The sequence below is a fragment of the Nomascus leucogenys genome, chromosome 10 (genome assembly GCF_006542625.1).
Source record: "Nomascus leucogenys isolate Asia chromosome 10, Asia_NLE_v1, whole genome shotgun sequence".
Taxonomy (NCBI): Eukaryota; Metazoa; Chordata; class Mammalia; order Primates; family Hylobatidae; genus Nomascus; species Nomascus leucogenys.
The window spans coordinates 41356545-41378302 of record NC_044390.1 but is presented as its reverse complement, the minus strand read 5'-3'; the positions used below and the strand labels follow the sequence as shown (position 1 = coordinate 41378302).

Below are 21758 nucleotides of genomic sequence, written 5' to 3'. Positions count from 1 at the left end.
TCCACCTCAAAAAAAAAACTCTTATCTGACTTTGATTGCATTAAAATCAATTTAGCTATCAGTTTTGGGAGATTTAACATCTTTATGATAAGCCTTCCTATTCATAAATATGACAAATCAAATAGGACTTGTACATCTTTAGCTTTATTTTATGTATTATAAGCAATCCTTTTTTCCATTACATAATCTAAATTATTATTGGGGTAGAAGAAAGGTATTGAGTTTCCCAATGTTGATATCTTGTGTGGCGAACTTACTGAACTTTCTTGGTGTAATAATTCATCATTTCACACACTTAGATTGTCTATGCTAAATTTGAATTATTTCTTAACAATTTTAATACCTCATTATATATGTTTTTTTTTAGTTCCTAGGCTAAACCTTTCAGCAAAATATGAATTAGCATCATAATCTTGTTTCCATCCTTGTATGGGTTAGTTCTATGGTTTTACTATTAAGTCAGGCAGTTGATGTAGATTTCTGATAAAAATTTCATCTTTTTTTTTTTCTGAAGCAAACTCTGGCTCTGTCACCCAGGCTGGAGTGCAGCGGCACAATCTCAGCTCACTGCAATCTCTGCCTCCCAGGTTCAAGCGATTCTAGTGCCTCAGCCTCTATAGTAGCTGGGACTGCAGGCACGCACCACCACTCGGGGCTAATTTTTTGTATTTTTAGTAGAGATGGGATTTCTCTATGTTGGCCAGGATGGTCTTCAACTCCTGGCCTTAAATTATCTGCCTGCCTCGGCCTCCCAAAGTGGTGAAATTACATGCATGAGCCACCGTGACCAGCCAAAATTTCATCAATTTTGTTATGTTTTCTTCTATTCCTGGCTTGCCAAGATTTTTTAAATTAGAATTTTATATTGAGGCTAGGCACAGTGGCTCATGCCTGTATTTCCAGTACTTTGGGAGGCCAAGGCAGGAGAATCATTTGAGGCCAGGAATTTGAGACCAGCCTGGGCAACATAGCTAGATCTCATCTCTACTGAAAAAAGAAAAAAAAATTAGCCAGTCATGGTACCTGTATTCTCAGCTACTCAGGAGGCTGAGATGGGAGGATCACTTGAACCCAGGAGTTAGAGGCAGCAGTGAGCCATAATCACACCCTTGCACTCCAGCCTGGTCAACACAGCGAGACCCTGTCTCAAAAAAAATTTGTGTTGAATCATACTAAATACTTTTCAGCATCTATTAATATGATCATATGAGATTTTAATTCAATCTTTTAACAAAGTTATTCACAATGAGCCATTCTTATACTCTTGGGAAAACCTTACTGGGTCACAATCTATTATTCTCTTTTTTTTTTTTTAGAGACAGAGTCTTGCTCTGTCGCCCAGGCTGGAGTGCAGTGGCACAATCTTGGCTCACTGCAAGCTCCGCCTCCCGGGTTCACGCCATTCTGCTGCCTTAGCTTCCCGAGTAGCTGGGACTACAGGCGCCCATCACCACACTCAGCTAATTTTTTGTATTTTTAGTAGAGACAGGGTTTCATCGTGTTAGCCAGATGGTCTCGATCTCCTGACCTCGTGATCCGCCTGCCTCAGCCTCCCAAAGTACTGGGATTATAGGCGTGAGCCACCAAGCCCGGCCTCTATTATTCTTTTAATATGTGATGGACATGGTTTGCTTATGCCTTATTTGGGTCCTATATAGTTTTCATTTGGGGGCTGTTCTCAGTCCTTTGCATTGGGGCAGTGCCGGCAATGCAGAATGGGTTGAGAAGCATTCCATGTGTTTCTGTGTTCTGGAAACATTTCTATGTCATGGGAATTAGCTGCTTCTTAAAAATTGGAGTGGGCCGGGCATGGTGCCTTATGCCTGTAATCCTACTACTTTGGGAGGCTGAGGCGGGTGGATCACCTGAGGTCAGGAGTTCAAGACCAGCCTGGTCAATATGGTGAAACCCCATCTCTACTAATAATACAAAATTAGCCGGGCATGGTGGCACACAACTGTAATCCCAGCTGCTCGGGAGGCTGAGGCAGGAGAATCACTTGAACCCGGGAAGTGGAGGTTGCAGTAAGCCAAGATCACGCCATTGCACTGCAGCCTGGGTAACAAGAGTGAAAGTCCATCTCCAAAAAAAAAAAAAAAAAAAAAGTTGGAACGAACATGCCTGCAAAATCTCCTGGGCCTGTAATCTTTTTCGTGTAGCAGATGTTGAGTACTTTGTCTTCACTATGATGATGAAAGCTGGAACTCTCGGAGTCAAGTGCAAGCCACTTTTATGAGCACATTCAGAGTATTGATTCTTTGGTCTCCACACTAACCCTATAGCCTGCATCCTTACAGACTGAGGATAAAGCACAGGGAGCTGGAAAGACACAGTGCAGGTCTCACAGCGAATTCACTGAGGGGCCAGGATTGGGAACCAGGAAATCTGTCACCAAAAGCCGTGTTCTTAAGCACTGGGTGGACAACACTGCCTCCCATCGACCATTAGCAGCAATTCAATCTTTTTACCTGCTGGAGTCACTTGTTAATCATTTACCTTTCTCTTAACAAATCATTTTCATTTTCGACATAGAAGCTAACTTGAAGGAGCGCCCACTGGCCCAGAGTGGTACAACTTGAGCATCAAAAATATTAATAATGGCCAGGCGCAGTGGCTCACTCCTGTAATCCCAGGACTTTGGGAGGCTGAGGCAGGTAAATCAGTTGAGGTCAGGAGTTTGAGACCAGCCCGGCCAACATGGTGAAACCTCGTCTCTACTAAAAATATAAAAATTAGCCAGGCATCGTGACAGGCACCTGTAATCCCAGCTACTCGGGAGGCTGATGCAGGAGAATCGCTTAGAGCCCGGGAGTCGTAGGTTGTAGTGAGCCGAGATGGCGCCATTGCACTCCAGCCTGGGCAACAAGAGCAAAACTCCGTCTCAAATAATAATAATAATAGTAACAACAATAATAGATTTAAACACACCAAATATATATCATATTTAATGATGAAGGATGGAATACTTTCCGTATAAGATCAACAACAAGGAAAGGATGTCTGCCCTTGACACTCCTATTTGACATAGTGCTGGAAGTTCTAGTCACTGCAAGAAAAAAAGGCAAACAGGGCCCGGCGCAGTGGCTCACGCCTGTAATCCTAACACTTTGGGAGGCAGGAGGATCACTTGAGACTAGGAGGTCAAGACCAGCCTGGGCAACACAGCATGACCCCATCTCTACAAAAAATATTAAAAAATTAGCCAAGCTTGGTGGCACATGCTTGTAGTCCTACCTACTCAGGGGGCTGAGGCAGGGAAGACACTTGAGCCCAGGACTTTGAGACTGCAGTGAGCTATGATCACACCAACACTGCACTCCAGCCTGAGGAATAGAGTGAGACTCTGTCTCAAAAAAGAAAAAAGGCATGTAGATTGGAAAGGAAGAAATAAAACTATATCTTCAGGTGACATGAGATATGGGTGTGTGTGTGTGTGTGTGTGTGTGTGTGTAGTTGATGCAAAAATAATTGCGGTTTTTGCCATTAAAAGGAATGACTGCTGGGCATGGTGGCTCACGCCTGTAATCCCAGCACTTTGGGAGGGATTTTTTTTTTTTTTTTTTTTTTTTTTTTGAGATGGAGTCTCACTCTGTCACCCAGGCTGGAGTACAGTGGCATGGTCTCGGCTCACTGCCAGCTCCGCCTCCCAGGTTCACACCATTCTCCTGTCTCAGCCTCCCGAGTAGCTGGGACTACAGGCACCTGCCACCACGCGCAGCTAATTTTCTGTATTTTTAGTAGAGACGGGGTTTCACCTTGTTAGCCAGGATGGTCTCTATCTGACCTCATGAACCACCCTCCTCAACCTCCCAAAGTGCTGGGATTACAAGCATGAGCCACCGCGCCTGGCCTTTTTCTTTTCTTTTCTTTTCTTTTGAGGGGGGTTGGGGGATAGAGTCTCACTCTGTCACCCAGGCTGGAGTGCAGTGGTGTGATCTTGGCTCACTGCAACTTCCGCCTCCTGGGTTCAAGCAATTCTCCTGCCTCAGTCTCCCTAGTAGCTGGGATTACAGGCACCCACCACCATGCCCAGCTAATTTTTGTATTTTTAGTAGAGACTGGGTTTCACCATGTTGGCCAGGCTGGTCTTGAACTCCTGACCTTAGGTGATCCACCTACCTTGGCCTCTCAAAGTGCTGGGATTACAGGCGTGAGCCACAGCCCTGGACGGATGTATTTTTAATGCATGTCTTTATAATGCATGTGAAAGCTAACGCATACATGTGAGACAGTGAAGGGACCAATATGGTGGAAGTTTTCCATATTCCACTTGAAGTTGCAAAATATTCAATCTAGGTAGACTACAAAATGTTTAAGTGTGTTTACCATAATCCCTAGAGCAATCACTTAAAACTTGCAAAGATATATAGTGAAAATCACAATAAATAAATTAAAATGGAGTACTTAAATAGTATTCAAATAATCCAAAAGAAAGAAGGAAGAGGGAAAACAAGGAACAAAACACAGAAAAGGGGAAATAAAAAACAAATAATAGTAGACCTAAAGCAAAACACACCAATAATCATATTTAAGGCACATGATCTAAACATACAAGTTATAAACTATTTTTGTAATGCACTTAAAAAAAAAATAGCCAGAGCCGGGCGTGGTGGCTCACACCTGTAATCCCAGCACTTTGGGAGGCCAAGGCGGGCAGATCACGAGGTCAGGAGACCATCGTGGCCAACATGGTGAAACCCTGTCTCTACTAAAAATACAAAAATTAGCTGGGCGTGGTGGTGCATGCCTGCAATCCCAGCTACTCGGAAGGCTGAGGCAGGAGAATCGCTTGAACCAGGGAGTCAGAGGTTGCAGTGAGCCGAGGTTGCAGTGAGCAAAGATCGCACCACTGCACTCCAGCCTGGTGACAGAGGGAGACTCCATCTCAAAAAAACAAAACAAAAAAATAGCCAGGTTCAAAGGCTCATGCCTGTAATACCAGGACTTTGGGAAGCCGAGGTGGGCGAATCACTTGAGCCCAGGAGTTTGAGACCAGCCTGGAAAACATGGTGAAACTCTGTCTCTACTAAAAATACAAAAATTAGCCGGCGTGGTGGTGCACGCCTGTCATCCCAGCTACTCGGGAGGCTGAGGCAGAAGAATTGCTTGAACCTGGGAGGTAGAGGTTGCAGTGAGCCGAGATTGCACCACCGTACTCCAGCCTGGGCAACAGAACAAGGCTCTGTCTAAAAAAAAAAAAAAAAAAAAAATGTAGATAGCCAACAGGTTAAAAACAGTTTCTTAGGAAAACTGATCTTATGTTTCTGCCAAAGCTTACTAACATGCTGGTAATGAACCAAAAAAGTAACAAAAGTATGCCAGTTCATAAAGTGTATGGAAAAGAAGAGCTCATATCCTTTAAAAGTAGAATGCTTACATAGCCGGTTTCTTTTCTTTGTTTTGCTTTTTTTTTTTTTTTCTTTTCTTCGAGACCGAGTCTCACTCTGTTGCCCAGGCTGGGGTGCGGTGGCGCGATCTTGGCTCACTGCAACCTCTGCCTCCCGGGTTCAAGCGATTCTCATGCCTCAGCCTTCCGAGTAGCTGTGATTACAGGTGCCTGCCACCATACCCAGCTAATTTTTGTATTTTTAATAGAGACAGGGTTTCACCATGTTGGCCAGGCTGGTCTCCAACTCCTGACCTCAAGTAATCCACCTGCCTCGGCCTCCCAAAGTGCTGGGATTACAGGCATGAGCCACTGCGCCGGCCTGCTTTTTTTTTGTTTTTTGGTTTTTTTTCCTGCTTTGTTTTTTGAGACAAGGTCTTGCTGTGTCACCCAGGCTGGAGTGCAGTGGCATAATCACAGCTCACTGCAGCCTCAAACTTCTGCGCTCAAGCCATCCTCCCGCCTCAGCCTCCCGAGAACCTGGGACTACAGGCGGACACCACCATGCCCGGCTAATTTCTTTTTCTTGTGTAAAGATGGGGTCTCGCTATATTGCCCAGGCTGGTCTCAAACTCCTGAGCTCAAACAATCCTCCCACCCAGGTCTCCCAAAGTTCTGGAATTATAGGTGTGAGCCACTGTGGCCAGTCAATTATTGTTGTTTTAAGAGTTATTTATGTATTTTAGATATTCCTTTATAAGTGTTTTGCAAATATTTTCTCCTAGTCTGTGACTCATCTTTTCATTCTCTGTTTTTTTTTTTTAGACAGGGTCTTGCTCTGTTGCCCAGGCTGGAGTGCAGTGGCACATCCTAGCTCACTGTAGCCTCCGAACTCCTTGACTCAAGCAGTCTGCCCGCATCGGCCTCAGCCTCCCAAGTAACTGGGACCACTAGCACATGCCACCACACCCACCTAACTTAAAAAAACATTTTTTTTTTTGGAGATGGGGTCTCTCTATGTTGCCCAGACTGGTTTCAAACTCCTAGGCTCAAGCAATCCTCCCGCCTCAGCCTGCCAAAGTGCTGGGATTATAGGCACAGGCCACTGCACCCAACCTCATTCTCTTAATATGTTTTAAAGGTCTCAAAAATGTTCAGAGCCCCCTGAAAAGCTCATAGACCCATGAGAGATGTGGTGTCTAACTGATTTTTTTAATAGCAAAAAAATCTCTACACAGGCAGAAGAATGGGCATATTTGGGGGAAATGGCAGCTATTGAGAAACCAGACATCCAGAAGTCACAGCTGGCAATCCTTCCTCCAGGAAGCCCACCTGGATCGCATCAGCCCATGGCACTGTCTTCTGCCTCTCAATCCTCGAGAGGTGTCTGAAGCTGGCTTCAGCTTCTCCTGCAAACCTGTCTCAGTGGTGATCATCGTCCCCTAGGTCAGAGACCTGAGCTGCCCCATGGATGTCTCCCTGGCTCCTCACACTCCCGAGACTCCACACTGTCCTCAGCATCTCTCCCAAAACAGCTCTTCCTCACAGGTCCCTGTTTCAAAGTCCACCCCATCCAATCCCCAGGCCAGAGTCCTGAGCGTCACCCTGAATCCCCTCCCTCCCTGCAGTTCATCAAACTTATGAGCCATTTACTCGGCCTCCTCCTCCCTGCCCCACAGCCCCACTCTGGCCCAGCACTGTCCTCACCCTCCACCCCTCATCCTGCTCCATCCTCCTCCCTGGGTACCCAGCTCTAGTCTCACCCCACCATCTTTCCCTACTTGCTGACTCAAAAACTATTTATTTATTTATTTATTTATTTTTGAGACAGAGTCTTGCTCTGTCACCCAGGCTGGAATGCAGTGGCGTGACCTCAGCTCACTGCAACCTCTACCTCCTGGGTTCAAGCAATTCTCCTGCCTCAGCCTCCTGAGTAGCTGGGACTATAGGCGCAAGCCACCATGCCCAGCTAATTTTTGTATTTTTAGTAGACACAGGGTTTCACCATGTTGGCCAGGCTGGTCTTGAACCCCTGACCTCAAATGATTCGTCCACCTCAGCCTAAGTGCTGGGATTACAGGCGTAAGCCACCATGCCTGGCTTAATTCAACAACTATTTCGAAAGCCAGGCTCTGAACCAGACACCAAGGACAAAGTGGTGGCCTAGGTAAACACATTGAGTGAAAGGTCCCTAAATGCTGCCATTCCTCAGGGCCTGTCTTCCTCTCCTCTGGGTCTCATACTGACGCCCACAGCGCATCCAGCTCTCCGTCCTGGCCCAGTGGGCTCTCCAGAACTCCAGCCCTACTGCTTTCTGGGGCATCCCGCAAACCTCTCACACCTGCTGTGTCCCAAATTGACCCACCTCTGCTGCTTATGTTTACCACCCCTACCTGGTGGTGTGTCTGTCTCCCCACTCAACTATGAGCTCCGTACAATAGGGACCAGGGCTGTCGTGGTCACCATGGTGTCCCCAGCATCACCCAGCACAGGGTCAGCTCCGCCAGTGTACGGAATGGTAAGCACGAATGAATGGGAAAATGCATGCCTGGGAAATGTTAGGGTCATGCTCTCTGCCCCTATCCTCCACTCAGACATGGGACACCTGTTTCTGAAATCAAAGAGCAGTAAGTCCAGGATCTCATTGCCTGGTTCCAGTCCTCCTAGGACGCAAGTCCCATTTTGTCAAGAAAATAAAGAGGGTGGGCGCGGTGGCTCACGCCTGTAATCCCAACACTTTGGGAGGCCGAGGCGGGAGGATCGCTTGAGCCCAGGAGTTCAAGAGCCCAAAAGCTGAGACTAGCCTGGGCAACATGTGAGATCCCATCTCTATTAAAATAAAAATGTTTAACTAAAACAAGAAAAAGAAAATAAAGGGAAGCATCAAGGACTGTTTTGCCCCTTTCGGGTTAGCTGGTAGTGAGCGGGAGAACGAGGGAAGGCGGGCGGGACCGCCGTCTCTCCACGCCCTTTTCATTTCCACTCAAGGAGACCCACGTCGGAAGAGCGAGCGCTGCAAGACCCAGCCTGACCGCGCTAAGATTACTATGCAGCGCCCGAGCCCGCTGTCTGCCTGGCAACAGATGACGTCACCGTTGGCGCGCCCGTGACGTCAGAGGCGGGCGCCACACTTGAAGTGGCTGAGGCAGGCGGTGGCGCCGCCGCGGCGCTGTCATGGAGCTAGCGCAGGAAGCGCGGGAACTGGGTTGCTGGGCGGTCGAAGAGATGGGGGTGCCCGTAGCGGCCCGGGCCCCGGAATCGGTGCTGCGCAGGTGAGGACCGCTCCTGGAGTGAGGACTCCCCACCCTGGAGATTGAGTCTCCGGGAGTGAGAACTCCACCCCTCATTGAGGACTCAACCCCCCCCATTCCCCATCGAGAGTGACCCTAGTTACTGAGGGCTCCCTACCCTGGGAGGCACCCCAGAGTGAGGTCCCTAGCACTGGTGAGGATCCTCCACGAGTTAGCGAAGACCTCTCCTTATGGAAATAGGATCTCCAGGGTGAGGCTGTCCCCGCAGCACCTCCCCTCCCCACCCTTACCCTAACCAAGAAGGACACTCAGGAGTTAGCCGTAGCCACCCCATCGGGGATTGAATCTGTAGGAGTGATGCCCCACATCTGGTCATGAGATGGCACTTACTGGCAGTACATCCCCCACCTCCACCTCTGGATGTGACTGGATAACCCTCTCCCAGGAGAAAGGGTGCACCCGCCCCTCCCGCGCTCCCCAACCACCTGCCTTCCCAGGGAATGAGAATACCACCACACTTAGTGCAAACATCCAGTGCCTAGAAAAAAAATGTTTTACCAATTAGCCGGGTGTAGTGGTGCCTGCCTGTAGTCCTGGCTACTCTGGAGGCTGAGGTGGGAGGATCGCATGAGCCCAGGAGGTTGAGGCTGCAGGGAGCTATGATCGTACCACTGCACGCCAGCCTGGGCGACAGAGCAAGACTGTCTCTTAAAAAAAAAAGCAAAAAAAAGTTTGGGCCTTCCCTCCCCAAGAAGTGAGAACTCTCTAGTAAAGACTTCCTACCACCATCACCCTGGGAATGAGGATCCCACAACCTGTGTGCTGCCCCAGGCATATGCCTACACACTGTCCCCACAGGCTGTGTCTGGGCCAGGGGGCTGACATCTGGGCCTACATCTTGCAGCATGTGCACAGTCAGAGGTAAGCTGGGCTAGATCAGGGGAGGGGGCACAGGTGAGGCCCATAGTAACTCCTCTTTCTGCCTCTGCACTGTAGGACTGTCAAGAAGATCCGGGGAAACCTACTCTGGTAACTGCTTCTTAAAGCTATCCCCTCGTATCTTCCCCACTCCCATCTAGCCCTGTCCCCACCACAGCATCACACCTGTTGCCCTCCCCTCTGGAAGCCCCACTCATCCGCTGACTCTGGCCTCATTTTCCTAGGTATGGCCACCAGGACAGTCCACAGGTGAGAAGCATATGCTACAAGATTCTCTTTCATCTGAAAAATGACTTGTAGATCTTCTGCTCTAAGCCCAACCATGTGCTGGGTGATGCTGGGGACAATGGGTCACAAGACAGCCCTGATCCCCATCCTCATAGGACTTAAAGTCCAGTGGAGATAGCATTAGCTCCGCCAGGCGCAGTGGCTCACACCTGTAATCCCAGCACTTTGGGAGGCTCACCTGAGGGCTCCGGGAAGAGATCAGTACTGGGACAAAGATGTGGTTTGGGAGGCGGATCACCTGAGGTCAGGAGTTGGTCAGCCTGGCCAACATGGTGAAGCCCTGTCTCTAATAAAAATAAAAAATTAGCCAGGCGTGGTGGCACACACCTGTAATCCTAGCTACTTGGGAGGCTGAGGCAGGAGAATCGCTTGAACCTAGGAGGCAGAGGTTGCAGTGAGCCGAGATCGCACCACTGCACTCCAGCCTGGGCAATAGAGCAAGACTCTGTCTCAAAAAAAGAAAAAAAAATAAAAAGCATTAATTAGCCGGGGGCGGAGAGGTGGGACATGGATATGTGGCATCAAAGCTGGTGAGAAGAGATGAAGGGACAGGTATGGGAGAGATGCTGAGGCCAGTGTGGGACCCAGTGAGTGCAAGGGGCTCATATGACACCTAAAGGGAGGCCTTGGGACTTCTAGATGCAGGGCTCCGGGGAAGAGATCAGTACTGGGACAAAGATGTGGTTGTCACCAGCACAAACAGGAAACAGGCTGGAAGTGTGAGTAAGACAATCCTAGGAGGAAGGAGGGAGCCAGTACCCTAATGCTTCTGTGTCAGACACAGAAACTGCTGAGCAAAAACCCTCTGCCACCAGTTGAGGAGCCTGGTGCCCCCAAAAGACAGGCCAGCCTGAGCCCCGATCAGACCATGCATCTGACCCTGAATCTGATCCTCCCAGGTCCGTCGGAAGTTAGAGCTGGAAGCTGCTGTGACCCGCCTGCGGGCAGAAATCCAGGAGCTCGACCAGAGCCTGGAGCTGATGGAGCGAGACACTGAGGCTCAAGGTAAGCCATGGGGCCAGAAGATGGGCACCAGAATGTAGGGCGGGAAAGGTGCTGATGGCCACCCCTGTTCCTCCCACAGACATGGCCATGGAGCAGGCACTTCAGCACACTCAAGACACCCAGCGTCGAGCTCTCCTCCTCCAGGCCCAAGCTGGGGCCATGCGAAGACAGCAGCATAGGCTCCGAGATCCCATGCAGCGGCTGCAGAATCAACTGAGGCGCCTGCAGGACATGGAGAGGTGGGCCTCAGGGACCCACCCTCACCAGGCTGGGCGGCCAGACATTCTCTTAGAGACCTCAGGGCTCTGCCCTGATCCCTTCTTGGGTTCCAGAATTCTGGAACCATTAGAATGGAAGGTCCATGAGGCCAGGAGGTTTTGTCATCTCAGTCACCTGTATTTTCAGTGCCTAGAATGATACCACCTGTATACCTAGAACACCAGCCCTGGGGAAACAGCCACAAACAGAGAACAAGTCCCTGCCCTCCTGGAGCTTACGCTGTGACACAGAGAAGACAGATAGTAAAGTAGGAACCAAACAGACCCTATCATTTCTGGTAGAGATGAGTGCTGTGAAGAAAAGCCTATCATAGATGGGAGAGGGAGATGCTGCCCTAGCGAGGGTGGTCAGCGAAGGCCTCTGAGGAGGTGACATTGAGTTGGAAGAGGAATTTCTGTGGAGAAGGAATAGCAAGAGCAGAGGCGGTGTGCTCAGCATGCAGGAAGAGCAGCCAGGGGGCCAATGTCAGCTCGAGTTTCTCAGGCAAGACCGAGAACCTGAGGAGGTGAGGTTGGAGGAGTGGACAGAGAACTGTGGATGATGCGTTGCAATTTTACCCTGACACTGGTTCATGTCCTGGCTTGGCCACTTAAAATTGGGTGACCTTAGGCTGGGCATGGTGGCTCACACCTGTAATTCTAGCACTTTGGGAGGCCGAGGCAGGCAGCTCACTTGAGGTCAGGAGTTCGAGACCAGCCTGGCCAACATAGTGAAACCCCGTCCCTACTAAAAAATACAAAAATTAGTCGAGTGTGGTGTCACATGCCTGTAGTTCCAGCTACTCGGGAAGTTGAGGCAGGAGAATCACTTGAACCTGGGAAAAGGAGGTTGCAGTGAGCCGAGATTGCACCACTGCACTCCAGCCTGGGTGACAAGAGCAAAACTCTGTTTAAAAAAAAAAAAAAATTGGGTGACATTGGGCAAGGTATTTAACTTCTTTCTATGTGCCTCAGATTCTAAGATCTATGGAATGGGGATAATATTAATACCAAGCTTATAGGGTAGGCATGATCATTAGGTAGAATAAATCATATAAAGTACTTAGAAAAGTGCCTGTTAACCATTGTTATTATTCTGGGTTTTGTTTTGTTTTGTTTTGTTTTTTTGAGACAGAGTCTGGCTCTGTTGCCCAGGCTGGAGTGCAGTGGCATGATCTCAGCTCACTGTAACCTCTGCCTCTGGGGTTCAAGTGATTCCCCTGCCTCAGCCTCCCCAGTAGCTGGGATTATAGGCGCATGCCACTGTGCTCGACTAATTTTTGTATTTTTGGTAGAGACGGGGTTTCACCGTGTTATCCAGGCTGGCCTTGAACTCCTGACCTCAAGTGATCCACCACCTCGGCCTCCCAAAGCGTTGGGGTACAGGCTTGAGCCACCACACTGGGCCCATTGTTATTCTGAATGCGCTGGGGAAACATCACATTATTTTGGAGGGATCTGAGCAGGGACATGATCTTCCTCCGGTTTTAACAGAATCACTGACTCCTGGGTGGTGAACAGTCTCGTGGGGCAAGAACAGTGGGGAGGCTAATGCAATATTCCAGCTGGGAGGTGACAGTGGCCTAATCTGGAGACAGCTCCTGGGATCTAGGCTTAGTGATTCCTCTGACTGGCCTTGCTGGCAGTGAGAGGAGATGGGGCACAGACATCTGTTCTCCCAGGGACCCCAGCCCCAGCTGACTTCTCTCTCCAGGAAAGCCAAAGTAGATGTGACCTTTGGATCTCTGACATCAGCAGCTCTGGGCCTGGAGCCTATGGTCCTGGTAAGCGTCCCCAGTCATGGGAGAAGGGGCAGGGAGCCTGGAGTCAGGCAGATGCCAGGGTCCCCCTCAGGTCCCTTCCTCTTCTCCCTAGCGTGATGTCCGAACAGCCTGCACCCTTCGGGCCCAGTTCCTGCAGAACCTCCTGCTTCCCCAGGCCAAGAGGGGCAGCCTACCGTGAGTGTCCCTAGCCCCCAGAGACCCTGCAAAGAACCTGGGTTTTAAGCGAGTGTCTCTTATTTATTAATTCCTCAGACACTGAGCTTCTGGGCTACGTTCTGTAGAAGGGGACTTCCAGGCTGGGAATAGAAGGAGAAAGACTCATCACAAACAGTGACAGCCAGGTGGTCAGGGCTGTTGGGGGAGTGAGGAGGCCTGAGAGGCTCTGGGCACCCAGAGGCAGTGCCTTTCCCAGCTAAGAAGGCAGGGAGGGGAGAGGTTCTCTGGTGAGGAGGCTTAGCTGGGGTGAAGGGTCCAGAGAGTGTCCCAGATGAACAACCCATGTAAAGGCCCCAAGGCCAACAGGTTGGTATAATTGGGGAACTCAAGTCTAACAGGCACAGGGACGATGACAGCCCCTACCTTATAGGGTGGTGGTGATAACTAGAGGATAACTGACATGTCTTGTAACATTCTCTGTCCCCTCACCCAACCCTACAGAACCCCTCATGATGACCACTTTGGCACTTCCTACCAGCAGTGGCTGAGTTCCGTGGAGGTGAGAGGGCAGAGCTCTCAGGAAAGCCATACCCTCCCACCCCATGATCAAAACTTAGGGTGCCAGGACCTAACTCTTGATGACAGCCCTATTCCCATGGGGTCTCAGCTCACAGCCCTGCCCCGATCCTGCCCTGACTTCACCCTCCCTCCCCCTAGACGCTGCTGACAAACCACCCCCCGGGCCACGTCCTGGCTGCCTTGGAGCACCTGGCTGCAGAGCGGGAGGCAGAGATTCGGTCCCTGTGCAGTGGAGATGGGCTTGGCGATACAGAGATATCCAGGTGTGGGGCAGGGTATTCCTACAGTTGGGGAAGGCCGCTGGGACAGCCTCAGGACCTGGCCCAGCCACCTGCTGATGATGTAGAACCGAAACCCACTGCCTGGTGGGGTGGTAGGACTGATACTGGCCACCCTCGAGTACCAAGGCAAGGCCACAGCACGGCTCTCTCAGCAGCTCTTTCCCCACCCCAGACCCCAGGCCCCGGACCAGTCAGACTCCAGCCAGACCCTGCCGTCCATGGTTCATCTCATCCAGGTGACCCCAGGGCTCGCCTCCCCACCACATTCCAACACTTCCTCAATCGCCTCACCCGTGGATCATGCCCTGGGTGTACCCTGATCCTGTACCCCCCTTGCAGGAGGGCTGGCGGACTGTGGGTGTGCTGGTCTCCCAGCGGAGCACCCTCCTGAAGGAGCAGCAAGTCTTGACCCAGTGCCTCCAGGGCCTGGTGGAGGAGGTGGAGAGACGCGTCCTGGGATCCAGTGAGAGGTCGGGGGGCTCCCTGAGCAGAGGCCTCTAGGCTGTCTCGCTTCTGAGTGTCTCAGACCATTGGACTTTTTCAGCCCCTGTGGTTCCTATCTCTGCCTCCTCTCCCTGCGGTTTCTCTCCCTGGTTTATGGTCCCTTGTGTGGCTCAGTCGCCCTTCTCTCCTTTGCTCTCCTCCACTTGCCCTGCAGGCAGGTGCTGATACTAGGGCTTCGGCGCTGTGGCATGTGGGCGGAGCTCAAGGCCCTGCGCGCTCAGAACCAGGAGCTGGAGGATGCAGCTGGGCATCGGCAGCTCCTGCTGAGGGAGCTACAGGCCAAACAGCAGCGGATCCTGCACTGGCGCCAGCTGGTGGTGAGAGGCTAGGCCCAGGGAGAGGTGGCAGGGCCTTGTGGAGGGCCAGAGGGGAGGCTTGAAAACTATGGCTAAAAACTGGGCCTGAGCCCAGCGTGGTAGCACATGCCTGTGGTTCCAGCACTTTGGGAGGCTGAGGTGGGAGGATCTCCTGAGCCCAGGAGTTCAAGGCTGAACTGAGGTATGATCACACCACTGCACTCCAGCCTGGGTGACAGAGCAAGATGCCGTCACTTAAAAGAATGCTGTCACTTAAAAATTAAGAACTGGGCCTCCTAGGCAAGAGCCCAGGTGAGACTCCCAGGCAGAAGCAGGACCTAAGCAGAGAGGTGCACTGAGGCTGGGAGCTGGGAGGAGTGAGTCTCAGGGTATCCTGGTTCCTCAGGAGGAGACCCAGGAACAGGTCCGCCTGCTCATCAAGGGAAACTCGGCCAGCAAGACCCACCTGTGCCGGAGCCCAGGGGAGGTGAGATGGGAGTTGGGGTGAGGTCTGGGTAGGGCTGGATCTGCCAGGATGGGGCTGGGTGGACTTGGGATGCCCCACCCATCCCTCCCCTTCCCCACAGGTGCTAGCTCTGGTCCAGCGAAAGGTGGTCCCTACATCTGAGGCAGTGGCACCGCAGAGCCGGGAGCTGCTGCGCTGTCTGGAGGAGGAAGTCCGGCATTTGCCCCACATTCTGTTGGGCACGCTGCTGAGGCACAGCCCCGGAGAGTGAGACTGGGGCTGCCCCACCCCTGCCCTGCATCCCCTGCCATGGGTGACCGTCACTCCCTGAACCTCCTCAAAAAAGATAACCCCAGACCCCCAGTGTTCCCAGGCTGCCAGACCTCACCCTTGGGTCAGCAGCCCCGGTCTTGGCATCCTAGTCCCCAGACCCACCTTGAAGTTCCTGGGCCCCCAGAGCCTCCAGAACCCAAGGCCTCCTCTCAGTCCCCACCCAACCCAGACTTCTCCCCACCCCTAGGTTGAAGCCCCTGCCCACGGTCCTCCCATCCATCCACCAGCTGCACCCCGCGTCCCCAAGGGGCTCCAGCTTTATAGCGCTGAGCCACAAGCTGGGGCTGCCCCCAGGGAAGGTGAGTGCCCATCTCCTGTGACTTGTCTCCCCAACCCCGCCCCAGGTGACTGTCCTTCCCTCCTCCTCCAGGCGTCGGAGCTGCTCCTGCCAGCGGCTGCCTCTCTTCGCCAGGACCTTCTGTTCCTGCAGGACCAGCAGAGCCTCTGGTGCTGGGATCTACTCCACATGAAGACCAGCCTGCCGCCAGGCCCTCCCACCCAGGGTAGGCCTGCCCTGCCACCCCATCCAGCCTCCCCGCCCATTCCCACTACCAGCAGCCTCCACGAGTCCTTACCAGCAACCCCATTGCTTATGCAGTATCCACTGTGTGCTAAGGGCTTTAAACATTCTCCCTTGGCCGAGCGCGGTGGATCACGAGGTCAGGAGATCGAGACCATGGTGAAACCCCATCTCTACTAAAAATACAAAAAAATTAGCCGGGTGTGGTGGCGGGTGCCTGTAGTCCCAGCTACTTGGAGAGGCTGAGGCAGGAGAATGGCGTGAACCCAGGAGGCAGAGCTTGCAGTGAGCCGAGATTGCGCCACTGCACTCCAGACTGGGCGACAGAGCGAGACTCCGTCTCAAAAAAAAAACAAAAAAAAAACATTCTCCCTTGTTTCATCTGCACAGCAGTCCCATGAGGTAAGTGCTGCTGTTCTCTCCATTCTACAGAGAAGGGAACTGAGACGCAGAGGTTAGTAGGTTGCCCAAATGGCAAAGCTGGAATTTGAATCCAGGTGGTCTGAAATGGGTCTGTGCTCCCAACCATTAAGCTACACTGCCCATCGACTTTCCACGTGTTCATTCATCACTGTCACATAGTATACCTCAGCAGTTCAAAGCCTGGGAATCCTCTCCGCCCTGTCTTTTCCTAGCTGTGTGGCCTCCCCGTGCCTTAGCTTCCTCCTCAGTGGAGTAAGCATAAAGCAATGTCTTACCAAGGTGCTGGGCAGATTCAGGCAGGGGACCCACACAGGGCAATGAACACTGCCTGCTATGCAGTAAGCACCCTGCATCTCCAATGTGATTAGCATCATTGTCTGTGTACACACACAGTCTCTTGGAGTCATGACGATGAGGAAAGGGACTTTTAAGACCCCCAGTTTACAGATGAGGAAACTGAAGGTCAGAGAAGTCATTCATTCCTGGATTCACTCACCAAATACTCACTGGGTGTCTACCAGGTGCTAGCCCAGATGGCTTGATGGGGAGTGAGGAGAAAGGTCCCCACCCCAGGGGTTTCCCCAGATGGAAGTAAAGAGTAAAGAATGAAAGGATAAATACATGGAAGAGGAGAATTGATGAGAAATGAACTGGCAGTGCCAGCAGCACTGGAGGAAGAGACTGTGTTCAAGCCTCTGAGTTTGGGGCTCCCTGCCCTCCACTTCTCCACGAGGGGAGGAAGCAGGGTGCAGGAGCAATGAGAGCAGCCCCAGACCCCGCATGGCCTCTGCCCACCTCAGCCTCTGCCTACCACACCCTCTACCCACCGTGCCCTCTGCCCACTTCATGTGTTTTTTATTTTTGCTTTTGTTTTTTTGAGACAAGGTCTCATTCTGTCACTCAGGCTGGAGTGCAGTGGTGCCATCCCAGCTTACTGCAGCCTCAACCTGCTGGGCTCAAGCCATCCTCCTGCCTCAGCCTCCCGAGTAGCTGGGACCACAGGCATGCACCACCAAGCCCAGCTAATTTTATATTTCTTGTAATCATGGGCATCTTGAACTTTACACATCTATCATGGAACTCCTGGTTCTCTCTACTCCAAAAAATTTTGTTCCTCCTCTTCTTGGTTTCCTCCGTTGTTAAATTATCTCACCCTCCTCATCCAAGTGCTGCACCCAGAAACCCAGGAGTCATCCTGAATTTCTCCATCTCCCCAATCCCCCCACCCTCACCAGCTTCAACCTCTCAGCAAGCCCTAAGAGTCCCATCCCCAGAGTTCTCCCATTGGCCCCCTGCCCCAGTAAGTCCACCTGACAGCATATGGAGCTGAACAAAGAGCCAGTGTCGTGATCAAGGTCACAGGGCAGGGATGGGATGAGGTCAGGATTCAGGCCCAGCTTGTCTGATCATGCTGCTCATCTGCACTTGCTGAGCTGGGCCTGTCCTGCGCACATGGAGAGGTAGGCCCAGTCCCAGTCCCAGAGGAAAGCACCGCTAGGGTGAAGCTAGAGCAGGCGGAGGAGGAAGTCTTGGGGCGAGGAGTGCTGGAGGGGCTTCCAGGAGGAAAGATGCTCTCTACTGTGGGCCCTGGGAATCTGCCAGGCTTTGCCACATCATGAAACTCAAGTACCTGCTGAAGAGCTTGGACTCTGCCTTGGGGGCACTGGAGAACCTTGGAGGGTTCTAGACAGAAGGGAGAGCATCAAATTTAGGCTTCAGGAAGATCACTGTGGTGTAGTGCAGAGGATGAACCAGAGCAGGAGACCAAGGCCTGGAGCAGAGGAGAGGAAGAAATGCTCAGGAGACTGAGTGGACAGGCCATGGAGATTGATGGGCTCTCAGGGGGAGGGAGGAAAGCATCCAGAAGGAGGCCTGGACAGGGCTGGCGGGGTGGTGGACTGCCCTTGAGATGAGGACCTGGGAGGACGGACAGGTCCTCATCTCAAGGGCAGTCCCTCAGAAGGGGACTTCCAGGCTGGGAAGAGAAGGAGACAGACTCATCATTGGTTTATGGGAGCTGCTGAGGTCAAGACTAGGGGACTGGAGACTTGGGGACCCATTGCTGTAAGGTACCAGCGAGCCAGAGGATTCAAAGCTGCCTGCCGGCTTTCTCACCCTCAGAGCTGCTGCAGATCCAGGCATCCCAGGAAAAACAACAGAAAGAGAACCTGGGGAAGGCTCTGAAGAGGCTGGAGAAGCTGCTGAAACAGGCGCTGGAGCGAATCCCTGAGCTGCAGGGGATCGTGGGGGACTGGTGAGAGGGAACGTGCTGCGGGTGGGAAACAGAAAAGTTAGGACTCAAGCCGGGGGCCTGGTGAGAAGGAGCAGGCCATGGTTTTGTGGGGAGGGTCTGGAGGGTCAGTCCTTTCCTCTGACGCCATGCCCTTCCCCAGGTGGGAGCAGCCGGGCCAGGCCGCCCTCTCTGAGGAGCTCTGCCAGGGCCTGTCCCTGCCCCAGTGGCGGCTGCGCTGGGTTCAGGCCCAGGGGGCCCTGCAGAAGCTGTGCAGCTAAAGAGAGGGTTCAAACGGAACTGAGAACTTGACACTGTTCACCCCAACACCTCACCTCCCCCAGGACATTTGGAAGAAAGCAGCACCAATATTCCTCGGCAGTCGTCCCCACCTGCACCTGCAGTCCCCTCACGTGCTGTTCTGCTGCCCCCCTCAGCTCCTGGCCCCTGTCCTTTCATCCCGCTAAAGCACCCCCTGAAACCCCTTCATCACTTTCATTCTCAGCAAAAAGTAATTGAGCACCTCCTCTAGGTGCTGGGGAGCCCACACTGAACAAAAGAGAAAACCTGTCTTCCAGCAGTTGAATTCTAGGGCAGGTAGACAGAGTTTACAAGATAAGGAAAATATATGTGTAGTATGCTGCAAGTTAACCGCTGTGTGGGAAATCCAGCAGGGGGTGGGATGTGTGATTTGAATTGAGGGCCACACTGCCCAGGTCGCACTCCATCAAGGGGTGAGCAGGAGCAATGGGGGTGGCTGAGGAAGGGCTTGCAGCTCGAGGCAACAGCACATGCAAAGGCCCTGAGCCAGGATGTGCTGGAATAAGGGCCACTGAGGGGGACAGTATAGGTTGGGGGTGAGGAATGTATTAAAAGATGAGATTGCCTTCTAGTTTGAATGGTTTCTTTTTTTACATGTAAATCAGCCATTTGGAATTTATCCTAGCACATGGATCCAATTTTGTCTTATTTTACATATATCCTAGTAGCACTTACTGAAATTCCCAGTCAGAGTGGCAGTTGCCTCTGAGGGAAGGTGGGTGGCAGGGATCAACTGAGGAGGAGACACAGAAATGTCCTAGCTGATGGGAGTGTGCTGTGTTGAGAGCAGCGGCAGTGACGCAGGTGTAGAAATTTGTCAGAGCTCATCTAGCTGTAGTCTTTAAGGCCTGTGCATTTCACTGCGTGGGTTACTCAATGTATAAAGCAAAGCCTTACACTTTTGAGATGCCACCTTTTTATGCACTAAATTTCCATGTTTAATTGGGTTATATCTGGCTTCTCTCCAGACCTGCTTTGTATTTAACTCTCCATGTGTCATTCCCACAGTAGCTTAATAGAAAGGCTTGTGATACATTGTCATATCTGTTTTTTTCTTTTTTTTTTTTTTTTTTTGAGACGGAGTCTCACTCTGTTGCCCAAGTTGGAGTGCAGTGGCATGATCTCAGTTCACTGCAACCTCCGCCTCCCAGGTTCAAGCCATTCTCATGCCTCAGCCTCCCCAGTAGCTAGGATTACAGGCACGCACCACCACGCCCTGCTCATTTTTATACTTTTAGTAGGGACGGGGTTTCATCATCTTGGCCAGACTGGTCTCGAACTCCCGACCTCAAGTGATCTGCCTGCCTCGGCCTCCCAAAGTGCTGGGATTACAGGCATGAGCCACCACGCCCAACCACATTGTCATATCTGAAATGGCTGGATGCTCTTAGGTGCTTTTTCTTTTTCTTTCTTTTTTTTTTTTTTTTTTTTTTTTTTTGAGACAGAATCTGGCTCTGTTCCCAGGCTAAAGTGCAATGGCACGAACTCAGCTCACTGCAACCTCTGCCTCCTGGATTCAAACAATTCTCATGTCTCAGCCTCCTGAATAGCTGGGATTACAGGCACCCACCACCATGTCTGGCTAGTATTTGTATTTTTTGTAGAGTCGGAGCTTTACCATGTTGGCCAGGCTGCTCTCCAACTCCTGGCCTCAAGTGATTCTATCGCCTCTGCCTCCCAAATCTTCACCTGCTGGGATTACAGTTTCCCCTGTCTCGGTAATTTTTTTTCCCAAATTAAGTGAACATTAGATTTAATTTGCCTGGCCCCAGAAGAAAAACATGCACAGATGGTAGTTTTACTGGTGTTGCAGTAAGTTTTCAAATTTGGAAGTTTGGCAGCTTTATGATCTTGAACCTTGCTGTCCATCTCTCACACAACTCCTCTCTTGGCCTCCAGAGCCCCTTTACCCTCCCAGCTTTCCTCCTGCCCCTGGCTGCTGTTTCCCAGCCTTTCCACATTGGCTGTCCCATGCAGTCCTTAGTGTGCCCGCTCCTCCTGTCTCTCCTCATCACAGTTCCCAGCCCCCACCTTCAACTGAACTCAACAAAATCTTCAACTTCATACAGTAGTCACATTGTTAGTAATAACACTGGCATTTTTATTTTGATAAAATAGACCGTTTAAAGTTTTGAGAGTCTACCTTATATTTTTTGAATTATATACTAAAGCAAATAAGTAGTGATGTAATGTCATTGGGGACCAAGGTTTTTAGTGTAAATGAAAAAAAGATAACATATAGACTCAAAGAAGTAAACACCCTGTAGTCTTTCATATGAATTGGAAATATCAGAATAAAGTCATGATTTTTCTCTTTCTAAAAAATATGTATTTCCCTAGTTAAGTCCCCTGAAAAGGTCTAAATATGACACCCCAGTAACACTGAGCAGCACTAGTGTACAGACTGTGGTCTCTAAGTGCCATTTCTGACTAAGAACCAGGGACTCATGAAAACAGCTGATTCCAGGTCTGGGGCAAGAAATGTGCAAAATGTGTCCAGGATATTTTGTGCCAGGAAGCAAAGAAGTCCTCCAAGACTACTGTGGCCAAGTCAAAGGAACTCAGGAGCCAGTCTGAAGGGCTCTCACTGGCCAAAGGTGGGACATGTTGAGCAGCAAAAAGAACCACAGTGGTTCAAAGCACATCAAATACGCCCGAATGTGTAAGTTCATATTAATACTCATATACCTCATTGAAATCACCTTTGAAGAGTACTAGGAACCCACTATTTTGAAATTTTTTTATATATAAAATAAAAGAATCAAGCATGTTCTCTATTTTTCTTACATGTGAACAAGT

The 21758-nt window shown here is 51.0% G+C and overlaps 1 protein-coding gene across 1 annotated transcript; it reads left to right on the top strand.

Annotated features, from left to right (window-relative positions):
- Positions 1 to 8437: 8437 nt before the first annotated feature.
- On the top strand, positions 8438 to 20000 carry HAUS5 (HAUS augmin like complex subunit 5). The gene is made up of 19 exons (XM_030820132.1): positions 8438 to 8598; positions 9436 to 9498; positions 9574 to 9606; positions 9741 to 9765; positions 10704 to 10809; positions 10889 to 11048; positions 12781 to 12850; positions 12942 to 13024; positions 13508 to 13565; positions 13724 to 13848; positions 14039 to 14102; positions 14206 to 14336; positions 14525 to 14687; positions 15073 to 15153; positions 15254 to 15399; positions 15653 to 15764; positions 15836 to 15968; positions 18530 to 18662; positions 18802 to 20000. The coding sequence occupies exons 1-19, from the start codon at positions 8501 to 8503 to the stop codon at positions 18917 to 18919; spliced, it is 1902 nt and encodes a 633-aa protein (XP_030675992.1). The 5' UTR covers positions 8438 to 8500; the 3' UTR covers positions 18920 to 20000.
- Positions 20001 to 21758: the final 1758 nt, after the last annotated feature.

What these genes read in the sequence shown, in the direction of transcription:
- HAUS5 (XM_030820132.1), top strand. Translation starts at nt 8,501, where the DNA reads ATGGAGCTAGCGCAGGAAGCGCGGGAACTGGGTTGCTGGGCGGTCGAA. An exon ending in CCGGAATCGGTGCTGCGCAG is followed by an intron (nt 8,599 to 9,435) that starts GTGAGGACCGCT and finishes CTGTCCCCACAG; the next exon opens with GCTGTGTCTGGGCCAGGGGG. An exon ending in GCGAGACACTGAGGCTCAAG is followed by an intron (nt 10,810 to 10,888) that starts GTAAGCCATGGG and finishes TTCCTCCCACAG; the next exon opens with ACATGGCCATGGAGCAGGCA.